Here is a 25,069-nt window from a genome sequence, read left to right as displayed (position 1 = left end):
TTTCAGAATATCTCAGGAGAAAAATAATATTTCATGGTCTCCTGCCCTATTTAAGCCCTGCATTCTATATTGGGAGGAGAGCTGGTCTCGTGGTAGCAAACATGAATTGTCCCCTTTGCAAAGCAGGGCCCATCCTGCTTTGCATTGGAATGGAAGTCTACATGCAAGCACTGTAAGGGATTCCCATTAGGCGGTGGGGACGCTCTGGGAAGAGCACAGAAGATTCCAAGTTCCCTCTCTGGCAGCATCTCCAAGAGAGGGCTGAGAGAGATTCCTGCCTGCAACCTCGGAGAGGCCGCTGCCAGTCTGGGTAGATAATACTGAGCTAGATGGACCAAGGGTCTGACTCGGTATAAGGCAGTTTCCTATGTTCATAGTGGGCTTCCCTAAAACAGAGAAAAATATAAAATGTCCATATAACAATACTGACCAAGTATTTCAGCAAGGATCAAGTCCAAAAATCCTAAAGTAAAAGCCAGCTATAACAAGAAAACATTTATTCTTTTTCTAAAATGCCTGCAGTGCACAGCTTGGGGCAGAGGTTTCCCTTGGGAGGGATCCCACTGCTGAGGCACTGAAAAGTACCAACCTACATCTTCAGAGGAAAGGCTCCAAATAGCACAGCAGGGAAATGACTTGACTAGCAAGCCAGAGGATGCCGGTTCGAGTCTGCTTCCCAGACCACGGGGAACACCTCTATCGGGCAGCAGCGATATCAGAAGATGCTGAAAGGCATCATCTCATATTGTGTGGGAGGAGGCAATGGTCAACCCCTCCTGTATTCCACCAAAGACAACCACAGGGCTCTGTGGTTGCTACAGGTTGCCACCAACTCGACGGCACAACTTTACATCTTCAGGGGTCTCAATTCTCAGCAAGGTGGCCTCTTGATCAGCCCATCGGCCAAAGCTCTTGATTACCATTTTTGACTGGAAACTACCTCGTTAATATTTATGTACACCTGAGAGCACTGGAGATGGAGCAGGATCATCAAAACGCATTTGTTGTGTAAAACGGTGCAACCAAGAAAACGCAAGCCTGCTTGCCCGAATGAAACAGCATTATGAAAGGTTAAAGTGCGTGATAATGGGGACCTTTTATTCCAGCTCTGTTTGCAAGCAGCTTCCATTCTGCAAACGCCTTCAGAAACACAGGGCTACCGATGGGGATTTCCTTCTGGAAAAGGCATCCTATTGTAGGGACGGTTCCAAGTCCTTGACCCTGGAGTGGGAGGAGGTCAGCTTAGCCAATCACTGCTAAGATTCTTGCGACGAGTCTGAAAAGTGGCTGTAGTCTGGCTTCGTGTCCTTGATTTCGATCCACCTGGGGCCGGGAGGGAAGGAGAAAAGAGCAGGGTTAGGACCTCCAAGAAGCCAGCTCAGCTTGATAGGGTGGTGGAGCATCTCTGGGTAGCCTTGGCCATGTTACAAGAACATAGGAAGCTGCCTCCTACAGAGTCAGGTCTTTGGTCCATTTCGCTCAACACTGACTGGTAGCAGTTCTCCAAGGTTTCAGGCAGGAGTTCTTTCCCAGCCCTACTTGGAGATGCTGCCAGGGATTGAAACTGGGAGCTTCTTCATGCCAAGCATGTGCTTTACCACTGACCCCATCCTCTAAGGGGAATCTCTCACAGCAGACAGTGCTCAGAGGTACGTGCCCATCCAAATGCAAACCAAGGCAAACCCCACTTAGCAAAGGGCACAAGTCATGCTGACGACCACAACAGCAACTCTCCACTCCATGTTAGGAGCATTTCTACAGCTGGGGGTCCCTGGGTCAAGTTCAAACCGATTGAAGTTCTGCGGCTGGGGGTGTCTGGCTCAAGGTCAAGTTGAAAGGCCTTACTGATTAAAATAAGTATCGACAGTTTTACATAGGCATTTTATATACTGATTGTCTATTTATAGACACTAAGTAGATATTCACTGCCTCTACCTCAACACTAAGAGACTCTTAAGTGTCTGGATACTAGAGCCGTGACTCTACACCTAGTCTATGTGTAGACAGGAGGACCAGCGTCTAGATGTGTCTATACTGTATATAAAGACACAAGTGTCTCTATATAAAAAGTGTCGGTATATAAATACATATGTAGTACCTGGAGACACCCTTTAATGGCGCCGTGGGGAAATGACTTGATTAGCAAGCCAGAGGTTGCTGGTTCAAATCCCTGCTGGTCTGTTTCCCAGACTATGAGAAACTCCTATATCAGGTAGCAGCGATCTAGGAAGATGCTGAAAGGCATCATCTCAGACTGCGCAAGAGGAGGCCATGGCAAACCCTTCCTGTATTCTACCAAAAGAAAACCACAGGGCTCTGTGGGTGCCAGGAGTCGACACTGACTCAACGGCACAATCTTTCCTTTCCTTTAGTACCTGGAGAGAGAATAGTGCCCCTATAGACACAGACACACACAGCAAGTGCCTACATCAGGCCTGCTCAAATCAGCCACCCCCCAGCTGTTTTTGGATGACAACTCCCATCATCCCCAGCCCCAGTGGCCAATCTCCAGGGATTATGGGAGTTGTAGGCCAACATCTGCAGGAGGGCCGACGCTGGGCTGCCCTGGTCCACATAGACTCTGTGACCTAGGGCACCTATACACAGAGTCTGCCTCCAGAGCGTCCTTACCCACTAGCCGAAGCCACTCTCTCAACCCTCCTCTGTTTAGGAGGAGTGGGGTCTAGCCAGGCAAGAGTGTTGCCCTCCAGGAACAGCAGAGGCAGGCCCCGCAAAGGAGAGACTCTTTCTTTCCCTCTCCACTCCGAAGCCGGGAAGCTGGCTTGGATGCTGGCTCGGCTCTTCTCTCCATAGCAGCCAGCCGGCCACCTTTTCTCGTGCCCAGGAGCTGAGCAGGCCCTGTGGGGACGGCCTACCTGGTGCCAAGGGCGTGGCAGAGGGGTAGCTTGCCCTGGCCAGGAGGCCGGTTTTCCAACAGGGGCTGGGCTCTGGAGCTTTTGGGGGCCCCTCCTTCGGCCAAGCTGCCCGGAGGGAGGGAGTGAAGTAAGCAGGTTCCCTGGTCAGGCGTGGCTGCAAGGGACCCGGGAGAGCCTTCTTAAAGAAGGGCCCTGTGGGAAAGGCTGCAGAAAGCCCACCCCGTGCCCAGTGGCAGCAGGTTGGAGGGCTGTTTGTTTAGGGCTGCAAGGAACATAGGACGCTGCCATATACTGAGTCAGACCATTGGTCTATGTAGCTCAGTATTGTCTTCACAGACTGGCAGCAGCTTCTCCAAGGTGGCAGGCAAGAGTCTCTCTCAGCCCTATCTTGGAGGAGCCAGGAAGGGAACTTGGAACCTAGGTGCTCTTCCCAGAGCAGCTCCATCCCCTGGGGAATCTCTTCCGGTGCTCACACATCAAGTCTCCCTTTCATATGCAAGCCAGGGCAGACCCTGCTTAGCTAAGGGGACAAGTCATGCTTGCTACCACCAGACCAGCTCTCCTCTCATGAGAGGGAGAGCGAGGCATTCTGTGCACCCCAGGCATCCCCCATCAGACCCCAAAGCACCCCCGGAGCAAAACCCACCGGGCCCGAGGACCACCCACAGGAGGCCCAAGTGGAGGAGAAAATTACCCAACAATGACAGCTGGAACCAGGAGGGTGGCTGCTCCGAAGAGGAATGGGAAGCCCTTCATGAAGGACAAAGACGCCGGGTAGAGGGAGTTGAAGACCCCCGTGGCCACTAGGGAGCACAGCCCTTCGACACAGGCCACAGCAGCAAAGAGAGCACCTGCAGGGGGGAGACCAGAGCTAAAGCCACGCATGGGGCTGCCGAGGGGAAACGGCCACGCATCAATACAAAGTCATTTTGTTTCGCTTTTTAATGGCGAATTGATTTTAATTGTTTTATTGAACCCTGGAATATATTGAATACTATGGGGCGTTTCTCATTAGAAGCCTGCAATATTTATAGAGAGCTGGACTTTATGCTGACGATGTTTTAATTCATGATGCCATAAGAACACCCATGGCCATGCACGTGGGCAAATATGTTGTGGACTACTATTTATTTGGATTGGGAAACTTATTTCTGCACACTTATTAATAGTTAATAAACACCTTTGATGCTGGTAATCTTTACTGCCAATCTCCTCTGTTCACCTAGCTTTATTGGGGTTGGGAACGTTTCCTGTTCGTTGGGTGTGGGAGAAAAGGAATACCTGATCCAACATTGTACAAAGGTTCCTCTCAGAGCCCTTTGGCACTGCCAAAGAAAACTGGAAGCAGAATCGGACCTTAAAGCACGCTTTCCTAGCGAGAACTTATGTCTATTCCATCCCATTCACTCCGAGACTTACTCCTGAGAAAAGGGGACCCTACTGAGAGGGGAAGGGGGAGCAGTCAAGCTATTAGGAACAGGGGAAGCTGCCATATACTGAGTCAGACCCTTGGCCCATCTCGCTCAGTATTGTCTACCCAGACTGGCAGCGGTTTCTCCAAAGTTCCAGGCAGGAGTCTGTTCTCAGCCTACTTGGAGATGCTGTCCTGGATGAACCTGGGACCTCCTGCATACAAAGCAGATGCTCTACCAATGAGTTATGGCCCCATCCCCTAAGTAGAAAGCCTTACAATACTCACACATAGTCTCCCATCCAAATGCAAACCAAGGCAAACCCTGCTGAGCAAAGGGCACCATTAATGCTGGCTCCCACAGGAGCTCGCCTCAAATACAGCAGACAAGATCTGAAGGAAGTAACATTCTGCACAGGGTATGCCCCACTCCTGCAGAATCTGGGTCTCCGTTCTGCTCTGCCCTAACGCACAGATTTTTGTGGACCGAATATCCATCGCTACCCTTACCCTGTTTGGTTGCATCCACTAATTTGGACAGCTTGGAGCGGATCACGGGAGTAACAGCCATTGAAAGGAAAAGAAGTCCATAGCCTGTTGGGCAAGAGAGAAAGGGAACCATGTAAGTGCTCAGAAGGGGGTCACAAGGCTGGCTTTGCTAGTGACTGGGTCACAATCCCCAGGGTTCCTTGGGAGTGGGAGGGGGAACCCCTTTACAATTAAGCCTGCTTCAGATAGTTAATGGAGTACACGTGGAATGCTATCGCTTGCTGGGGAGCGTGGCAACCCTTCACCTGCAGAGATCCACGACAGACCAAAGCAAGTTCTCTTTCACACCCCCAGAGAGGTAACTTTGGGAAACTACTGCCACAAAATGCGAAGGCCACTAGCTTAGATGACTTTTTAAAAAGTAAACGTAGTTCACGGAGGAGGGGGATTCACTGGGGGTTATTGATTGATTGATTAAGGGCTGTCAAGTCGGTGCCGACTCTTAGCGATCGCAGAGGTAGATTCTCTCCAGGAGGATCTGTCTTCCACTTGGCCTTGAAGGTCTCTCAGTGGTGCCTTCATTGCTGTCGTCATCGAGTCCATCCACCTTGCTACTGGTCGTCCTCTTCTCTTTCCTCCAACTCTTCCCAGCATCATGGACTTCTCAAGGGAGCTGGGTTTTTGCATGATGTGTCCCAAGGATGATAGTTTGAGTTCGGTCATTTGTGCCTCAAGTGAAAATTCTGGATTGATTTGTTCTATGAACCATTGGTTTGTTTCCCCTCTCCACCTAGTCGCCCTTTTTTTTCTAAACTCAACTAACAAACCTTGCTCCAGTGCAGAAAAGCAATCGCTAGGTTGTTTCCATGCCCTCTGGCTTAGCATCCACCCCGGGGAAGATTAGGAAGATAGGAAGCTGCCATATACTGAGTCAGACCCTTGGTCTATCTAGCTCAGTATTGTCTTCACAGACTGGCAGCAGCTTCTCCAAGCTTGCAGGCAGGAGTCTCTCTCGGCCCTATCTTGGAGATGCTGCCAGGGAGGGAACTTGGGACTTTCTGCACGCAAGCCCCTACATGCACTTCCCAGACTGGCCCCATCCCCTAAGAGGGGAAGATCTTACAGCGCTCACACACATGGCCTCCCATTCAAACGCAAACCAGAGCGGCCCCTGCTTAGCAACGGAGACAATTCACGCTTGCTACTGCAAGGCCAGCTCTCCCCCCACGCCAGGCCACCTGTGAACATCAGGGGTGTCGCCGCCGCCAGCGAAATCACCACCAGCCCCGCAATGTTGGAGAGGAGTCCCAGCTCGGCCACCCAGCTGTCCTCCAGGCACAGCTGAAGCAGCCGCAGCCCCACCAGGCTGGTGAGGTAGGCCAGGTAGACGGCCGCCGAGCCAAAGCCGATCAGCCCCGAGCCCCAGCAGAGCGGGGAGCTGAGCTCGTACAGGACGAAGAGGTCCCGCGTCCCCAAATGCACCGTGATCACGAGGAAGAACGCCAGCGAGTAGAGGGCCAGCTTCTTCCCGACGGCGCCCCGGCTGGGAGCGCCATAAAGACGGCAGATGGCCCCGTAATGGCGGAGGGTGAAGAGTCTCCCCGGCCGCCTCGGCACGACCGATTCCTTGAGGCAGAAGGCGGCGTAGAAGGCAGCGCCCAGACCCGCGGCCAACACGAGCCAGAACGGCGCCACATAGCCCTGGGCTTTGAGCCACTGCCCGCCGGCGATACTGGACACCATTCCCGCCAGGCCGATGCAAGCCTCCAAAACGGCAACCCGGAAGGTGCGCCCATGCCGGTCGCTGACGTCCGCCACGTAGGCGAAGCAGCCCGCCAGGATCAGGTTGTAGTCCCCCGTCATGCCCCTCAGGATGCAGCCCAGCAAGAGGTACGCCACGGGGAGCTTCAGGTACATGACCACCAGGTAGACGGCGGCTTGCAGGGCCAGGCCCAGGGCGGGCAGGACCAGGATCGGCCGGCGGCCCACGCTGTCGCTCCAGGGCCCAAAGAGAGTCACGGAGAAGAGGCCGACGAAGAAGCCCGCCAGGTGGATGTACAGGTTCCAGTGGGCCACCAAGGTCTCCAGCGCCTGCAAGACACAGAAAGAAAGGCGGGGTGTGATATGTAGAAAGCGACCTTGTACCGAGTCCGACCCTTGGTCCATCCAGCTCAGCATTGTCAACCCAGACTGGCAGCGGCTTCTCCAAGGTTGCAGGCAAGAGTCTCTCTCAGCCCCATCTTGGGAGATGCCGCCAGGGAGGGGACTTGGAACCTTCTGCAAGCAAGTATGCAGGTGCTCTTCCCAGAGTGGCCCCATCCCCTAAGGCACGGATGCAGAGCCTAAAGGTCCCCATTGGGCCGAAATCAACCGTGACTTGTCGTGCAGGGGCAGAGCTCAAATTTAAATCAAACAATTTAAATAATTAATCAATATCCCCGCCATCGCTCACCCCTCCAAACCCCTCTGCAGCACTTGGGGCTGGGAGCTGGCCCAGCTGACTGGGGAGAGAAAAGGGTGGCAGGGGCACTGCTTTGAGACCGGGATGGATGCGCTGCTGCCTTGCTGCCCCCACTCGCCCCAGCTCCCGAGCCCTTCTGCTGTCGTCCTGGCCAGGAGGCCGACTCCTCCCTGGGCCCAGCTGGTTTCCCGTCTAACAGCCAATATCTTCATTTCCCTCTCAAAAGGCACTTCAGTGTGCTGAGAAATGCTCCACTGCTGGGTCATCAGGGGTCACCGGACGTCAACTCCCACCATCCCCAACCAAAGGCCGCTGGGGCTGGGGATTATGGGAGCTGAAGTCCAAGAACATCTGGGGACCCAACCTTGAGCATCCCTGGGCCCGGAAAGCCCGGTCCTTTGCCGCCATCATCCCAGAAGCCCAAGGGCCTCTCTGTCGCGTAAGGAAGCACCTGCACAGACTCAGGGAGGCTCCCTCCACACGCGCCCTCCCCGGCTGCTCAGCTGGGAAGCAAAAAGCCGGAGAGCGACACCCAGCCAGCAAGCGCCAGCGTGCCTCTGAGCGCGAGCAGAGCGCCACGGGGCCGGTTTCCCGACTCACCTTCTGCTCGGGACTGGTCCCGTTGCTGCAGCCGCCGCTGCCGTGGTGGCCGCTGCCCGCCGCCGAGGCGTTGTCCCCGCCGAGGCGCTCCCAGAGGTACTCGGTGCAGAGCGGGATCTGCAGGGTGGCCGCCACCGTGGCCAGCAGCAGCGCCGGCTCGACCGCGCGGAGTCGCCAGGTGCGGGGTGGCCGGGGGTCGGGGTCGGGGTCCTCCGCCGGCGGGGGATCGGGGCCGGGCAGCCCCTCCGCCGGCGGCTCCGGCATGGCTGCGGCGGCCAGAGGGCGGAGCGGCGTCGAGGGGCGGTCCGCCGTAGCCATCATCCTGGGAAGGAGGAGCGAGGAGGAAGCGCGCACGTGAGACGCGAAGCGGAGAAAAGAACGGTAGGCTCGGCCCCGAGGAGCGTCCAGTCAGTGGAACAACGGAGGAGATAGAACCACGCGGGGCAAGCCGAAAACAGAAGGAGGACTTTGCCCCGAGGAGTGTGCAATCTGATGTGTGAGCCGTGCCAGAAAGGAAGGAAGGAAGGGTCCTGCCCTGAGGAGCGCGCAGCTGTGTCAGCCGTGCCAAGCCGAAAAACAGGAAAGCAAGACTCTTGCCCCGAGGAGAATGCAATATAGTGGTGGAGACTGCCCAGCAAAAAAAGAAGAAGGAAGGACGGAAGGAAAGGAAAAGGGACTTTGCCCCAAAGAGTATGCAATTTGATATGTGATAGTGGAAAGGGGAAAAAATAAAAAGCCAGCGGGAGTGGGGTAGGGTGGGGTGGGGTGGGGTGCGGGAGAAAAAAGGTTCCTTGACCCATGGAGGGTGCCAAGGAGAAAGAGATTCTTGCCCCAAGGAGCCTAGAATCTGATACATAGGATGTGCAAAGCAAAAGTGCTTTAAGAAAAAGACTGTGCCCCAAGGAGGATACAGTCTAATCGTGAGAAATGCCAAGCACACTAACCCTGGCCATCAGGGATATACAATCTGGTTCTTGGCACTAGGAGAGGAAACATAAGAAGTGGGGGGGGGGGGAGGCAGGAAAGATGTTTGGATACAGAGACCACCAGTGGACCTGTGGAAGGTGGCTTTGTAGTATTTTGAACCTCATTATTACTGTCCAGATATAACTCTGCCGCTTAGGTTCATATCCCAGGCAGGCAGTGTTCTAATTAGCATCTGCCAAAAAGCGACAAAGCATCAACAAGTATTGCAGTTCTGCATGCATGAGTCTTCAGAGTATCTGCTTGGCGTGCAGAAGGTCTCAGGTTCAGTCCCTGGCAGCAACTCCAGGTAGGGCTGGGAGAGACCCCTGCCTGAAACTTTGGAGAAGCCACTGCCAGTCTGTGCAGACAGTTCTGAGCTAGACAGAGCAAGGGTCTGGCTCAGTAGACATCAGCTTTCTATGTCCCCATGCAACTGGGCTGGCACAATTTTGCCTCTTGCGCAGACCTGAGTTGCGCAGACCCCTGCATTTGTATAGCTCCCATTGTCTGTCCGCACCACAGAAACATAGGAAGCTGCCATATACTGAGTCAGACCCTTGGTCCGTCTAGCTCAGTATTGCCTGCACAGACTGGCAGCAGCTTTTCCAAGGTGTTGCTGGGGGCATTGCCATCAGGAACAGTTGTAAGCACACCCAAGGCCGGTAGCAGGACTGGGCCAAGAATGCTTGCACCTCTCCTGACTCAGCCTGTTGTTGATTGCCATGATTGCAAATTGCAAGCCAAGGCGATTGCCCTCGGCAGTAATCACTGTTATCAGCATTTTATGAAAATACAGGAACAAACAGTACCAAACCCCCCCCAGCACTGTTTCCTTTGAGACGATCAGCTGATAACTGTGGGTGTCCATTTGGTTACCAGTGGCCCCTTCCACCTGCATGTAGCATTTTTATTCCGTGAAATTGTGTTGTTTTTACCCTGCTTTATATTTGTTGTGTTTTATATCGTGTACACCACCTAGAGATGCACATATCAGGCGGCATAGAAATATGACAAATAAATAAAGTGTGGGGAGGCAGGTGGTCTTGTGGAAGCAAGCATGAATTGTCCCCTTTGCTAAGCAGGGTCTGCCCTGGTTTGCATGTGAATGGGAGATTACATGTGTGAGTGCTGTAAGATATTGGGGCCGCTCTGGGAAGAGACAAGTCACTTCGTGGCAATGGGCTAGTTGCACCTAGGTTTGGCTACAACTGAGCGAATTGGAATGGGGAGCAGATGTGGATGGGGTGAGAGGCTGAAAAGAGAATATAATCGATTCTGCCTTGTAGATGACATCGCCAGCTACACAGATACATATTTAATTCCCCATTATCATCATGGCTTCCAACATGATGTGCGGCCCTTGGAATGAACGGCTGTCTGTCGCACAACTGCACCTGTGAAATTTGTTGGTGTCATGAATCATCAACTTGGTTCGCCACCCCATAACAAAGGGTTCTCTAAACAAATGGTTCTCACCACCCAACGGCGAAAACATCCAATTAAAACTCACAACCCCATGTTGCGTGGAGAGCTGTGAGCGCAAGCTGGCTAAAGAACCCAGGTCTCTCTTCCTCCCCTTTCAGGGTCACTGCCAGTCCAGCTTCACCATCCATGGAGAGCATTGAAGCCCATCTTCACCTGACTCTAATTACAGGTTGGAAATCATCAGTAAGACTTCCTATACAGAATGCCCTATTGTGTTTCCATGCGTTGGTCTCAGGAGTGGCCTCGTCGAGTTCTCTCCTGAATCTCCAGGCTGGCCAAATTCTGCCCTTCCTAACCAGGGGTCTTCAGTGACACTAAGAACATCAGAACAGCCCTGCTGGATCAGGCCCAAGGCCCATCTAGTCCAGCATCCTGTTTCGCACAGTGGCCCACCAGATACTGATAACAACAGACACTGTTGTTCCAGACAGCTCTCTATGGTTTTCCATGCTGGGTAGAAGAGGGGTGAGGTTTCTCACACCTGGAGCATCAAGGTAGGTACCCTGTCTTCTTGTCCACCTTCAGTAAAAAGCTGGCCACAAGCACTGGATAACCCTGCTGCCCTGGAGAGGAAAGCACGGGTTCAGACAACCATGCAGATCTCAGAGATCTGGGTATCCTGCCACCTACCCCAATTTCAACAGCCTCTGTATTTGAATGTTTGTGTGAACCAGACTGACATTTCATCGACCAAAGCAGGAAGATGATTGGCAATTTATTTATTTTTTTAATGGCTCAGTTAAGCTGTTGCGAAAGGCTCTCTGGTTTTGAAGGTGTGGTCTTGGTGGGAGGGATGCCCTCCTTGCTGTCCACGGCCTTGAACCGATTCCAGTTTCCTGTTCATCTGCCTGCGTTTCCCTTTTGCTTCTGAAAGATTCCACCGCCCAGCCCCTTGGTGTGCCTGCCTCAGCCAAAGAGAGCCGAGCGATGTGACTGACCCCCGTTTGGCAGCTTAATTATTGCCATTTTTAATGCCTTTATGGCCTTATGTAATGTGCAGGTTTTGCATAATCTTCCAATCCTCAGCAGATAACATAGGCTGCGTGCCAAATAAGAAAGCACCACAGATTCACAGCCGGGTATCAAGCATGGCTCCCACTGGGAATGCCAATTTCCTCAAAGAGAATTCCTAGGCACCACCATCCAAAAGAGGGGTCCACAACATTTGTGTCCATGTGGGTCTGGGCAACGCTGGATTTCGGACTGTATCCACCTGAATCCAATATTTGGTTCCCCCCAAGTTCTTTGATGTTGGAAACGGGAGGAGAGCTGGTCTTGTGGTAGCAAGCATGATCCAGAATGGTCCTCTTTGCTAAGCAGGGTCCACCCTGGTTGGTATTTGAATGGGAGACATGTGAGTGTGGTAAGAAATTCCCCTTAGGGGATGGAGTTGCTCTGAGAATAGCCTCTGAAGGTCTCAAGTTCCCTCCCTGGCAGCGTCTCCAAGATAGGACTGAGAGACACCCCTGCCTGCAACCTTGGAGAAGCCGCTGCCAGTCTGGGCAGACAATTCTGAGCTAGATGGACCGATGGTCTGACTCAGTCTACGGCAGCTCCCTATGGTCCTATGACTTTTAAACCAGGATCCTGGGGACTGTGTGAACCCAGCCAGCCCCTAGAAGATAAGGCCCTGCAGAGGGCCCGATCCACCTTGGTCTTTTGACCCACTGCTCCACAGGGAAGACTCCAGCCCTGGAAGGAAGTCACAGCCTGCCCAGCGCAGCTTAGGCAACAGTCCCTGGGAGTGGGAACGTGGCACAGCAGGAAACAATGAACTGGGACATCCCCAAGCTCACCCGACAGCAGAACTTTCTTCATCTTGGGCAGGCAGATTGCAGGCCCGCCCGGTCTCTTACTGCCTAACCCCTCCCCACTCTCTCTCAGGGCTTCAATCACAGTCTGGCAGCAGGTACCAAGGTGCCAAGGTCAGCTCCCTCTGCTCGGGAAGCTTTATATAGAGCCGTGGGGGACAGTCCCAGCTCCTTTCAGCTCCCTTCAGCACTGGCCTGGCTCTCCAGCAACACCATGCATGCCGTCTGGAGAGGGATCGTGGCCCACCGGAACTACCTGATCACCTGGCTGACCCCAATCTTGCTTCTCCCCTTGCCCCTGGCTATCCCTACCAAGGTAAGGCGCTTTTCAGATGCTCTGCCCAGGGAAACGGGAGCTCACTCCAGGGGACTCCTCCGTGCCCAGTGTGGATTGCCTGCAATGAAACAATTAAAGGCCAGTTCCCTTTTATCAGGCCTCCTTCTCCGGCTGATGTCGGAGCGCAATGGAAGCTTCATAGTGGACTGCTTTCGGAGAATAAAAAGATTGCGGTAGCTGTTCTTCAGGGGGTCCCCCGAATAAAAGAACTTTGAATGTTGCAGTTCTGTGTGCATGAGTGTAAAGCGATGCACATTGGGGCAATGATTCACCTAGAAACTGGTGGGGTCGTCTGAGTTGTGGGTGACTGGCCGGGGTCCTGATGGACAGCTCACCAAAAATGCTGACTCCATGCGCAGCTGCTTTGAGAAGGCGGCAAATCCCATGCGAGGGATCATTGGGAAGGGGTTTGGAAATGAAGCGGCGAAGATTAGAGTGCCTTTATGGAAATCTGTGGTGCGGCCACATTTGGAGTCCTGCGTACAGTTCTGGTCACCAGATCTCAAAAAGGAGACTGTAGAACTGGGAAAGGCGCAGAAGAGGGCAACCCAGAGGATCAGGGGCCTGGAGCACCTTCCTGATGGGGTAAGGATACAACTTCTGGGGCTTTTTAGTCTAGGGGGCAGAAAGTGACTAAAGAGAAACATGATAGAGGTCTATAAAACGATGCATGGTATGGAGAATGTGGATAGGGAGAAATTCTCCTCCCTCTCTCACAAATGTATCAAGGAAATAAATACAAATGTCAAAGACGCTCATAGTGGCGTACAGTCCTTCATCTTGCATGGACATCGCTGTGTCTGAGCAAAGACTAGTCACAGGGAGCAAAACACTTTCAGGCAACAGGTTAGGACTGAAACTATGTTCAAGACAATTGCTGGAGCTGGTCTGATGTTTCCTGAGCGGAGAGTATGGTGCCCATTCCCCATGCCTTGGGCTCATGAACCAAAGAATAAAGAGGCGTAGCATTGTAAAACAGGGCCTCTTTTATGTGAGGGCAGCACAGCAGGGAAATGACTTGATTAGCAAGGCAGAGGTTGCCGGTTTGAATCCCCACTGGTATGTTCCCCAGGCTATGGGAAACACCTTTATCAGGCAGCAGTGATACAGGAAGATTCTGAAAGGCATCATCTCATACTGCGTGGGAGATGGCATTGGTAGGGGATTGCCCTCCTTGTCATCTCAACGTAGCTTCTCTCCACTGTCTCTGGTGTCCCCTTAAGGGATGGAGCCGCTCTGGAAAGAGCATCTAGGTTCCAAGTTCCGTCCCTGGCAGCATCTCCAAGATCGGGCTGAGAGAGACTCCTGCCTGCAACCTTGGAGAAGCCGCTGCCAGTCTGTGAAGACAAGACTGAGCTAGATGGACCGAGGTCTGACTCAGTATATGGCAGCTTCCTATGTTGTATGTTGATACAAATCAATGTGTTCACATTTCTTGATATTAATAGACTGGTTGTTTTGTCGATCTTGGTAGAACCATTCCTGTGATAGTAAGATTGGAGCTGTAGAAATGCTCAGTAATGGTGCTGCCTCTTCTGATTGTTTCTCAAGGATGCCCTTGTATAGATAGGTACAAAGCTTGCTCTTTCTCTCTATAGCAATTTCAATCTCATTGTGATATTTCTCAATCTACTGGTTATTCTATGAGGGATCCTTTTTCGGCTTTGTTGTGACATATTTAGATCCCAGCACGCTATACATATTTTGCTTTAGGGGCAGATACGTGAGGTTTAGATGCTTGTGTGAAGAGGCTTTCTGTGAAGAGGCTTTCTGTGAAGAGGCTTTCTGTGAAGAGGCTTTCTGTTAGGCTTCTCTCTCGCTGCCCTGGCACTCTGGAGGTCACCCTCCGTTTTATCTTCTGCATGGAATACATGCTAACCTCTGCAAAACATCCTTGCCCCCATATTTCTGTCCCCCCCCCTCCTTTCAGGAAGCACAATGTGGCTACACTATCATCCTGATGGCCCTGTTCTGGTGCACAGAGGCCTTACCACTGGCCGTCACTGCCCTCTTCCCTGTCGTGCTGTTCCCACTTATGGGGATCATGGAGTCCTCACAGGTAAGAAATGATGCAGGAGCGGGAAAAGACCCAGCACTGGTTATCTCCCCAAATTTGCAATAGGTCAGGGTCAGGTTGCAGTTGTGGGTAGCTCTCTTTGCGGTCGTTCACACAATCCAGACCACAATCCAAACAAGAGAGCTAGAGAAAGGCTGGCCATCTCCACAGCTCCCCCCACCCACACCCCGCAAATCCAGGGAACCTTCCCCTGCTGATAGGCCTTTCTCTCTGGCAGGTGTGCATGGAATATCTCAAGGACACCAACATGCTCTTCATTGGAGGGCTACTGGTGGCCATCGCGGTGGAACACTGGAACCTTCACAAGCGCATTGCCCTGTGTGTGCTGCTGCTAGTTGGGGTCAGACCTGCCTTGTGAGTACTGCTGGACATGCCGCAGGGAAGGGAAGGGACGGGAAATTTAGGGGAGCCCTTTTCAGAAATGTCTTCTGTTTACATTTGGCTCCAGACCTCTCTGGCGGCAAACCCGGCTAAAGCCCGGGTCAGGAATCTAGGATCTGATCTGAGCAGGCCGATCTGAACTTGATCCAGGTTCCCACAGCTGCGGATCCAGATTCTCAGTAAAATGCCGGGTTCTCACATGGGACTCGCACGGCTTGGGGATCCCAGAGCCCCGCTCCAACTCACATTGTGCTGGCTGTGAGAATGCGCCCGTAGTCTGACCCTGCTCTCAGAGAGGCTGCCTTCTGCTGAGAATAAACAGCCTGGTTCAGATTTATTGTTTGAAAATCGATTCATTATTTCAATCTAGGCTTCATCGTTCAAAGCGAACACACTATGAATCTAATCTATGTATCAATGATAGTCTAATCTAATAACCATGAATCTAATCCACCTAATAGCAGTCATCTACTAACGGTCAGCGTGGTGTAGTGGTTAGAGTGCTGGACTAGGACCGGGGAGACCCGGGTTCAAATCCCCACTCAGCCATGCTACTTGCTGGGTGACTCTGGGCCAGTCACTTCTCTCTCAGCCCAGCCTACTTCACAGGGTTGTTGTGAGGAGAAACTTCAGTATGTAGTACACCGCTCTGGGCTCCTTGGAGGAAGAGCGGGATATAAATGTAAAAAATGTAATAAATAAATAAATAATCTATGAATCTAATAGCAGTAATCTACTAGGTTATAAGATAATATATGAATCTAACAGTGATCCACTGTTGTGGCCTCTCTCTGTGGTAGACTATTGATGGGCTTCATGGGGGTCACGGCCTTCCTCTCCATGTGGATCAGCAACACAGCTACCACTGCCATGATGGTGCCCATTGCGTATGCAGTTCTGGAGCAGATGCACAAGTCGGAACAGGAAAGGTTGGCCACGGAGCGAGCAGAAGCCCGGAGTGGGAACGTCAACCAAGCCTTCGAGTTGCAGGAGACAGCTCACCAGCAGGGTAAGCAGATGTGTCAAACCCACTTCAGTCTTCTCCGGGACTTCACAACTCAGGAGGCCTGTTCTCACAAAGAAAATCAGGGCAGGAGTCAGACTCTAAGCCCTGCGCGGGCTCCCAAGGAATGGTTGTGTGCCAGCAAAAAATTAAGGTGGGAGAAGCCGCTGCCAGTCCGTGCAGACAATACTGAGCTACGTGGACCACGGGTCTGACTCAGCATAAGGCAGCTTCATATGTTCATTCGGAGCATCCATAGCATCTGCTTTGTGTGCAGAAGGTCCCCGGTTCAACCCCTGGCAGCATCTCCAGGTAGGGCTCCTGCATGAAACGTTGAAGAGCTGCTGCCAGTCAGTGTCGACAGTACTGAGCTAGATGGACCAAGGGTCTGACTCAGTATGAAGTAGCTTCCTCATGACATCTTTTCCATGTGCTGCTCTGGCCTTTCCTGCCCAGGACAACCTTTCCCTGCCTTGTTTTCCATGCCCTCCCCTCCCACTCTCCCCTGCAGCTAACGGACACGTGGTGACTGTGGAGAAAGAGGAGGTCCCAGGCAACCAGGAAGAGATTGAACGGAAGCATCAGAGCTTCTGCAAAGGAATGAGCCTTGCAGTGTGTTACTCGGCCAGTATTGGTGGGATCGCGACCCTGACAGGCACTACTCCCAACCTGGTTCTAAAAGGACAAGTGGATAGGTGAGTATCAAAGTTTCCCGTCCTGGGCTCACTCAGACCAAGGAATGAAATGAGAGCAGAAGCCCGTTCTCCTTATTGTGGTTTGCCAGTGTGAGACTCGTTTTTGATTAGTTTTATGGTTAAATGCCCAATTCTGCTTTCGCTTTCGCTTTCTCACACTTCACTCGCAGGGCCGCGTCTTACTTTCACTTTCGCTCCTAACGTTTTGCTTTCACTTTCGTATTTTGCTTTTGGGTTGCAAGGCAGTATGTGAGTGTTTTCAACCATCTTCCGGCCACCGTTCCACGTTTATTTATGCTTGGCCTTGGAGAGAGGGGCTGCAGTTTAGTAATAAGCACATATTTGCTTTCAGAAAGGTAAACATAAGAACATAAGAAGAACATCAGGACAGCCCTGCTGGATCAGGCCCAAGGAGGCCCATCTAGTCCAGCATCCTGTTTCACACAGTGGCCCACCAGATGCCTCAGGGGAGCCCACAGGCAGGAGCTGAAAGGGGCAGGCCCTCTGTCCAGCTGTTACTCCTCTGCAACTGGTACTCAGAGGCATCCTGCAGGCAATGCACACAGGCAAGAGGTGTGCTGTCGAGTCGGTGTCAACTCTGGGCAACCACAGAGCCCCGTGGCTGTCCTTGGTAGAATACAGGAGGGGTTGACCATTGCCTCCTCCCGCGCAGTGTGAGATGATGATGCCTTTCAGCATCTTCCTATATTGCTTCTGCCTGATATAGGTGTTCCCCATAGTCTGAGAAACATAGTCTAGGAAACATACCAGCAGGGATTCGAACCAGCAACTTCTGGCTTGCTAGTCAAGTCATTTCCCTGCTGCACCATTAGGTGGCTGGGAGAAGAGGGTGACCAGCATTGAGACTACAAGGGATTGCTCCTGCACCTTTACCCTTTTGCACCCTGGTTTGCATTTGAAGGAGAGGAGAGCTGGTCTTGTGGCATGAATTGTCCCTTTTGCTAAGCAGGGTCCACCTTGGTTTGCATTTCAATGGGAGACTACATGTGTGAGCACTGGAAGAGATTCTCCTCTTCTCCATCCCCATTCTGAAGGCGCTGGGTTGCTAACACCTCTCTCTGTTCCCCAGCCTCTTCCCTGACAACGACAACGCGGTGAACTTTGCCTCCTGGTTCAGCTTTGCTTTCCCAACCATGCTGCTCCTTCTCGTGCTCTCCTGGGGTTGGCTCCAGCTGATGTTCCTGGGCTGTGAGTAAGTCACGTGTCCACTCAGGGGTCCTTCAGCTTCTCCCACCAGCCCTTTTTAAGGAGGATGCTGGTCTGCATTTGGGAGCAAGAGGGAGGGGAAACCCTGTATTGGCACAGTGGCCACCAGCTGGTGACCAACAGGTTCCGGGATTCGATGACGTTAAGGCCAGGTAAATGCCAGAGAAGTTTTATTAGGTAGAGCTGAATAATACCTAAAGAAGGTTACAAAACAAGGGATATACCATACGTCCCTTCTGCTCGTCAGGAACCCCAGATGACGGCTGGTTGTGTAGCAATTTCCCGGGTCTCTAGGTCTACGCCAAGTTTCAAAATACTGAGGGGGGGGGCCTTCTGCTGCCTTTATACACTTTTACAAAACTCATAAGCAACACCTGGAGATGGTCTGGAGGGTACACCTTATCAGTAGCTTGGGTGTAGGGTTTCCATATTCTGGCTCTCCAAATCTGGGCGCCTAATTTGCATTGTATGTAAACTGGCTAGAAAACAATTTTGCATGTGCAAATTGGTAGCTGCGCTTTCCAGTTGACTTGCATTTGCTCTGGATATCTAACAACAATAGTTGGGGAAGAGAGCTTTGCCTGACCATTTTCCTGGACATATTAACAGCAGCAATAGAACAAAATGCAAAATGCACTTTGACTTGGCCAGTCTTCCAAGGAATGTCTGAATCCCCTTTTCTCTCCCTTCCTAGCTTCAGGAAGAATTTCGGCTGTGGCGCAAGCGAGTCCGAGAGAGAGAGGTCAAAAATGGCATACAATGTCATCAAGGACGAGTACCGCGCCCTGGGCCCCATGAAGTTCTCTGAGATCATTGTGCTGGTTCTCTTCATTGTCCTGGTCCTCCTCTGGTTCACGAGGGAGCCAGGTTTCATGCCAGGCTGGGCCAACGTCCTCTTCAGCACGGGTGGGAAGAGGTGAGTGAAAGAGAGAGAGATTCCTCTCTTGCAAAGGCCATAGGATGGGCGTTTAGCTATTCAGTGTTGTACGAAGCAGGGGCGTCTCTTTCATAAGGTGAGGCGATCTGACTCAGTATAGGGCAGCTTCCTCTGTTGGTAACGTCATGGGCACTCGCCAGTTGCTGCCATCCATAAGACGTTTGGTGGTGTCAGGGGTGCTAGCCCATTGGTGCTGCCCAGAGTTGCCTTGGTGACATAATGGGCATTGGCCATTTGGCGCCATGCACAACCAGGTTGATGACGGGACAGGCAGTAGCCAGTTGGTGCTGCCCACAATTATGTTTTACTAGTATATCTTTCACCTAAAGAACAAAAACCACCCAGATGTGTGAGTTTGGGGCTGTATATAAATAGGTTAAATACATAAAACAAATAGAAACTTCTGTCCTTTTAATCACTGGTGGAGAGGCGGTTGCCTTGGGCCAGCTCCAGCAAGGTTCTCCTTCATGTTCTCATGTTGTTCTTTGGACTGGCTTTTGACACCTGAGTTTCCTCCATCACTGCCCCCCAAACAGATCTCCCGATTCTTTCCGCAGTTATGTCACTGATGCTACCGTGGTCATCTTCATTTCGTTCCTGATGTTCCTGATTCCTTCCGAGATCTCGTGCTGCTACCAACAGAACAGCACCGAAGAAGGAGGTCAGTCAGGGCCAAAGTGAGCCAAAGAGCTGGTGGGGATTATAAGCTGCTAGGATGTTTGGAGTGAGTCCGGCCAAAGTGATGCAGCAATGGTCTGAAGGGCACATGAGACAGCCACCTTACTGAAGCTAAACAGGGCTTGGTGTGGTCAGTGCTTGGATGGGAGACCCATGTATGCCGCCATTGGGGATGGGGCTGTAGCTCAGTGGTAGAGCGTCTGCTTTGCACGTAGAAGGTCTCGGGTTCAAATTCAATCCCTGGCAACATCTCCAGGTAGAGCTGGGAAAGACCCCTGCCTGCCTGAACCCATGGAGAAGCTGCTGCCAGCCAGGGTAGACAATGCTGAGCTAGATGGACCATTGACTTGCTATAAAACAACTTCCTATATCAGTGCTTCTTTTTCTCTGGGGCAATTCCCCGGGGCAATTCTCCTGCTCCTCTAGTGCAGCAGAAAGACAGCTGCTCTTCTCTCCGGGTCTGACAGGTGGCCTTTGCATTTCAGAGAGCAAAAAACAGCCACGGGTGACTCCAGCCCTGCTGGACTGGCCGACGGTCAATCGGAAGATGCCCTGGAACATCGTCATCCTGCTGGGAGGCGGGTTCGCCTTGGCCCAAGGCAGTGAGGTGAGCCCCTGGGCTGCCTCTATGTTGAAGAAATGTGTCACCATTCTGTGGAACCAGTGTTGGTGGTGCTGGGCCCGTCTCCCAGTCCCGGTTAAAGGAGATTAATCTCCCAGTTGGATTCCCTCGTCTCCTAGTCCCAGCTAAAGACAGGAGATTGGTTGTCCGTTTGAGATGCATTGCCGTTTTCTTCCATGTCTTATCTGGTCCAGCTAATCAACGTAATGAGGCTTGCTGAACACTAGGGGGCAGTCAGAGAGCACAGGATGCGATTCCACATGGAGTGGAACCAGGTTTAGCCAGCCTCAGAGGACTGCAGTGGGAAGGACCCATCATCCCTCTAAGACAGGGGTACCCAATCTTTTAAAACAAGCGTATCCCTTCTGTCTCAAACCTTCCGCTTGGGTATCTCATAAAGATCTCCCCCCACCCCACTGCGCATGCACACACAAATTTAAATATTACAGGCTACTCCAATCTCTGGCTTCAGTGTTCCCCCTCTAACAGGGATTTTTAGATTGTGAGCCCTTTGGGGACAGGGATCCTTCTTATTTATTTGTTATTTCTCTATGTAAACCACCCTGAGCCGTTTTTGGAAGGGCGGTAGAGAAATCGAATGAATGAATTGAATTGAATGAATGAAAGAATGAATGAATATGTGCATAGCATCGCCAACTTATCAACAAACAAACAAATACGTAAGCAAGCATGAGAAGCTGGGCCCCTTGTTCCTGGATCTTGCCCTGTGCGGCAACAGGCTACTCTAACTTTTGCTTTCTTCCAGGCTTCTAATCTTTCCAGTTGGCTCGGGAGCAAGCTGACCCCTTTGCAAAACATCCCTCACCCTGCCATCGCCTTCCTTCTCTGCCTCTTGGTTGCCGTCTTCACCGAGTGCACCAGCAATGTTACCACCACCTCGCTCTTTCTCCCCATCCTGGCTTCCATGGTAAGCGGAAATCAGGCTCTGCCTTGTAAGTGCATCTGCTGCCAGACCTTCCAGTGTGCGACGACACACTACAACGACGAATATTTATATACCACTCTTCAACCCAAGTTCTCAAAGTCTTTTACATAGAAAAATAAATAATTCATAAATAAGATGGTCCCCCTGTCCCCAAAGGGCTTACAATCTAAAAAAAAACCCTAAGAAAGACACCAGCAACTACCACTGGAGGGATGCTGTGCTGGGGACCGATAGGGCCAGTTGCTCTCCCCCGCTAGATGTAAGAGAACCACCACTTCAAAAAGTGTCTCTTTGCTCTGTTAGAAGGGGTAGATCTTGCACCCAGATTTGCATGGGGATGGGTGGCCACATGTGAGCATTGCCTGCTGTAAGATGTTCTCCTTAGGGCATGTTTCCCCAACCTGTGGCCTGAGGACTACAACTGCCATCATCCCCAGCCACAAGAAAATGTAGCTGGGGTTGATGGGAGTTGTAGTTCAGCAACATCTGGGGGACCACCAGTTGGGAACGCCTGCCTTAGGGAACAGAGCCAAAACTCAGTGGTAGAATGCCAGCTTTGCGTGCAGAAGGTCCCAGGTTCAATCCCTGGAAGCATCTCCAGGTAGGGCTGAGAGAGACTCCTGCCTGCAGCCTTGGAGAGCCGTTGCCAGTCAGTGTACAGTACACAATCCTGAGTTAGATGGACCAAGGGTCTGAACTCAGCAGGCAGCAACTTCCTAATGGATGGGGCTCCAGCGAAGTGGTGTAGCACATGCTTTGAATAAAGAAGGCCCCACATTCAATCCTTGGCAGCACCTCCAGGTGGGGCTGGGAAAGACTCCAGCCTGAAACCTTGGAGAGATGCTGCCAGTCAGTGTAGGCAATCCTGAGGTAGACGGACCAAGGGTCTGACTCAGTAGAAGGCAGCTTCTTGTGTTTCTTGCTCTGCCCAGTTGGGTTTTTTGCCCTTCCCCATTTCCCTAAAGCCAATCAACAACCCCTCCTGCCCCGCAATCTTTGCCATGTTCTTGCCAGCCGGCGAATCTGCCTGGGAACTGATGCCTTTTTGTCTTTGTCAGGCACAAGCCATCTGCCTCAACCCTCTGTACGTGATGCTACCCTGCACTCTCTCGGCCTCTCTGGCCTTCATGCTTCCAGTGGCCACTCCCCCCAACGCCATCGTCTTCTCCCATGGACAGCTCCACGTCATGGACATGGTACGCATCCTCGGGGCTCTGCCCTTTCTAACAATGGTGCCAGGCTTTTGCTGTGCAGGAACAAAGAGGGTGTTCCGTTCTGCAGGGAGGCCCGAGGTATCAGAGCGCCTGGAAAGAGGTGTCAAAGGCAGCCTTTCCCCATGGCTCTGGGAGGGATTTGGCCCTCTTTCAAAACCGGTCTTCGCAATAAAGGGCAGCCCTTCTATGAGGCGAGGTGAGGCTGTTGCTTCAGGCGGCAGATCCTTGGGGCACCAGGAAGGCAACAAGAAGCTTCCTTGCTGTCGCCATCAGGGCCGTAACTCAGCAGGAGAGCCCCTGCTTTGCATGCAGGAAGGTCCCCGGTTCAGTCCCTGGCAACATCTCCAGGTAGGGCTGGGAAAGGCTCCTGCCTGAAACCTCGGAGAGCTGCTGCCAGTCAGGGTAGAAAATACTGGCTAAATAGACTAACGGTCTGACTTAGTATAAAGCAGCTTCTTATATTAATTGGACAGGGCCGCAGCTCAGTGGTAGAGTACCTGGTTTGACTCAGTAGACAGCAGCTTCCTATGTACCTATGCACATGTTCAGTACTGGCCTTATTCACACGGTGGTTTGGATCTAGGTTTAATGTGGGTTATTGACATTGAAGTGATTGTATGAACCCAGGCCAAGGTGTTTGACGGCCTGAGCTTCTCACCTTGGCGTGGGTCCACACGTGGCATGGGTCCACACAATCATGGTAATGTTGGTCACTCACATTAAACCTAGATTCCAATGGGTGTGAACAGGCCTGAAATAGCTAGCAGCTGGATTCCTTACAGTTCTAAGAGCCTCTTTCTTTGCATCCCAGGTAAAAGCCGGCTGCATGCTGAACCTGTTGGGGGTGCTTTCCATCACCTTGGCCATCAACACCTGGGCCTTCCCCATCTTTGGCCTGCATCACTTCCCATCTTGGGCGAACAGTTCCCTGTGTGATCCCGAAACAAACACCTCTCACACTGCACTGCTCACTTGGTGAGCCTCTGGGACTCTCACGTCTGGAGTAGCTGGTGCAACACCCCTCGAATGCCGCCTGTAAGGTCCAAGGACCAGTATGGGCAACGCAGCTGAGGTTCGTGGCCTCCCTGAGATTTATCTCCCTAGAATGCCAACTGGAATAAAACCCACCCATGGCTAGTGTGGGTTGTGGCCACAGAATCAGTCAAGAGTGCACATCAAATCAGTGAGGCCATACCTTGTGTGTGTGAGCGAGAGAGAGACACACACACGTTATCGTGTCAATGCATCGATCTCCATCTTGTCTAGGGAACACATGTCCCACTCAGTGTGTGTGCGTGCGTGCGAGGGCTGTGCCGTCGGATAGTTCTGACAGCATTATCGGATCCGACAGTACCGCCCTCAGAACCATCGGAATTAATTCTGAAACGCTTTGCATAGTGCGCCTGTGTGTCAGAAATGCATTCTTGTGATGCACAAACCCTGTGTAACTTCCAGGCATTCCAGACATGTGTGACCTGCAAGCATCCCAGCCACACAAGTGAGCACTGTTAGCTTGATTGATGCCCAGCTCAAGTCTGACTGTCTACTGTTGGGGTGAGGCCAAGAAGTCAGATTGCAGGACCATCGAGCCAATCTGCTGTAGGGCCTCTAGGGAAACCTGGGAAAGCGAATGCTTGTGTTCTGAAGTAAAAAATGATTTTGGAGCAAACTTGCTTACCTGTACCATGGCTGGGTGTTATACAAGTGATGGTGCTACCAAGCGGAAGAGAATCTGTTCCACGCCATGAACCTCAGGTTAATGCATGAGCCATCTGGGGTGGTTAGGACCATCTGTGGGACGGGAATACTAATGGTGAGTTTCGAGACGGTCTACACCCTAGAGATGGGGAAAGAGGCAAGACAGAGGAGAGCTGGTCTTGTAGTAGCAAGCATGACTTATCTCCTTAGCTAAGCAGGGTCCGCCCTGGTTGCATATGAATGGGAAACATGTGTGAGCACTATAAGATATTCCCCTTAGGGGATGGAGCCACTCTGGGAAGAGCCAAGTTCCCTCCCTGGCAGCATCTCCACGATAGGGCTGAGAGAGATTCCTGCCTGCAACCTTGGAGAAGCTGCTGCCAGTCTGTGTAGACAATCCTGAGCTAGATGGACCAAGGGTCTGACTCAGTATATGGCAGTTTCCTATGTTCCCATGACTTTCAGCCTGCAGTGTGTTCTTGTGCTTTTCTTGTCCTGAACATTGGGCCTGTGGTGGCCAGTTCTGCAATGCTGTTTGAAAAGTGTTAAAAACACAAAAATGATGTTTTTTTATTTTCAATAAAACATCATTTTATTGATGTTGTCAGAGGGATGGAAATGACTTTGGGCAGGCACGTCCTCCAAAGATGACCCCATAGATAGAGTTTGTTCATTCAATCAATCCAGAATTTTCAAAACCAATCCAGAATTTGCATTTGAGGCACAAATGACCAGGCTCAAACTAACATACTTCGGACACATTATGCAAAGACCCAGCTCCCTTGAGAAGTCCATTTAATGCTGGGGAAAGTGGAAGGCAAGAGAAGAAGAGGACGACCAGCAGCGAGGTGGATGGACTTGATGATGGCAGCAATGAAGGCACCACCGAGAGACCTAAAAGCTGAAGACAGATCATCCTGGAGAGAATCTATCTATGTGGTCGCTAAGAGTCGACACTGACTAGACGGCACAGCACTCAATCAATCAATCAATCAATCAATTTGTTCATTGTGGTGCTGACCCTTTCCTAACTCTGACTGCAATTTGACCCTAATCCTTTGCGGGTAGCGATAAAGAACGGGTGATGACATAGAAAACTGTAAGTCCGACCATGCTATCAACTCTTTTCCATCTTTATGGGGTAGATGTGGCCAG

The 25,069-nt window shown here is 51.8% G+C and overlaps 2 protein-coding genes across 3 annotated transcripts; one reads left to right on the top strand and one right to left on the bottom strand.

Moving 5' to 3' along the window:
- Window positions 1–1,071: 1,071 nt before the first annotated feature.
- Window positions 1,072–8,170, bottom strand: SLC46A1 (solute carrier family 46 member 1). Its single transcript, XM_053275393.1, has 5 exons — window positions 7,838–8,170; window positions 6,015–6,867; window positions 4,798–4,881; window positions 3,571–3,727; window positions 1,072–1,323 (listed from the first exon to the last, which is right to left on the bottom strand). The coding sequence occupies exons 1-5, from the start codon at window positions 8,156–8,158 to the stop codon at window positions 1,257–1,259; spliced, it is 1,482 nt and encodes a 493-aa protein (XP_053131368.1). The 5' UTR covers window positions 8,159–8,170; the 3' UTR covers window positions 1,072–1,256.
- Window positions 8,003–23,893, top strand: SLC13A2 (solute carrier family 13 member 2). 2 transcript variants are annotated; one of them, XM_053275391.1, is made up of 12 exons: window positions 8,003–8,527; window positions 14,367–14,495; window positions 14,731–14,867; window positions 15,695–15,903; window positions 16,409–16,592; window positions 17,683–17,805; window positions 18,514–18,735; window positions 19,314–19,417; window positions 19,920–20,041; window positions 20,823–20,984; window positions 22,061–22,198; window positions 23,028–23,893. In XM_053275391.1, the coding sequence occupies exons 2-12, from the start codon at window positions 14,397–14,399 to the stop codon at window positions 23,193–23,195; spliced, it is 1,668 nt and encodes a 555-aa protein (XP_053131366.1). In that variant the 5' UTR covers window positions 8,003–8,527; window positions 14,367–14,396; the 3' UTR covers window positions 23,196–23,893. The 2 variants fall into 2 exon arrangements, with proteins under 2 accessions (XP_053131366.1, XP_053131367.1); XM_053275392.1 differs by lacking the exon at window positions 14,367–14,495.
- Window positions 23,894–25,069: the final 1,176 nt, after the last annotated feature.

The sequence above is a fragment of the Hemicordylus capensis genome, chromosome 12 (genome assembly GCF_027244095.1).
Source record: "Hemicordylus capensis ecotype Gifberg chromosome 12, rHemCap1.1.pri, whole genome shotgun sequence".
Lineage (NCBI taxonomy): Eukaryota > Metazoa > Chordata > Lepidosauria > Squamata > Cordylidae > Hemicordylus > Hemicordylus capensis.
The sequence above is the reverse complement of the archived record's forward strand: the minus strand, read 5'-3'. Positions and strand labels throughout refer to the sequence as shown.

Bases quoted from the DNA above. Each gene is read 5' to 3' on its own strand.
- SLC46A1 (XM_053275393.1), bottom strand. From the start codon at position 8,158: ATGATGGCTACGGCGGACCGCCCCTCGACGCCGCTCCGCCCTCTGGCC. The intron at 6,868-7,837 runs GTGAGTCGGGAA...TGTGTCTTGCAG, and splicing joins GGACCAGTCCCGAGCAGAAG to GCGCTGGAGACCTTGGTGGC. The intron at 1,324-3,570 runs GTAATTTTCTCC...TCCCGGCCCCAG, and splicing joins GTTCCAGCTGTCATTGTTGG to GTGGATCGAAATCAAGGACA.
- SLC13A2 (XM_053275391.1), top strand. From the start codon at position 14,397: ATGGCCCTGTTCTGGTGCACAGAGGCCTTACCACTGGCCGTCACTGCC. The intron at 14,496-14,730 runs GTAAGAAATGAT...TCTCTCTGGCAG, and splicing joins GGATCATGGAGTCCTCACAG to GTGTGCATGGAATATCTCAA. The intron at 22,199-23,027 runs GTACGCATCCTC...TTTGCATCCCAG, and splicing joins AGCTCCACGTCATGGACATG to GTAAAAGCCGGCTGCATGCT.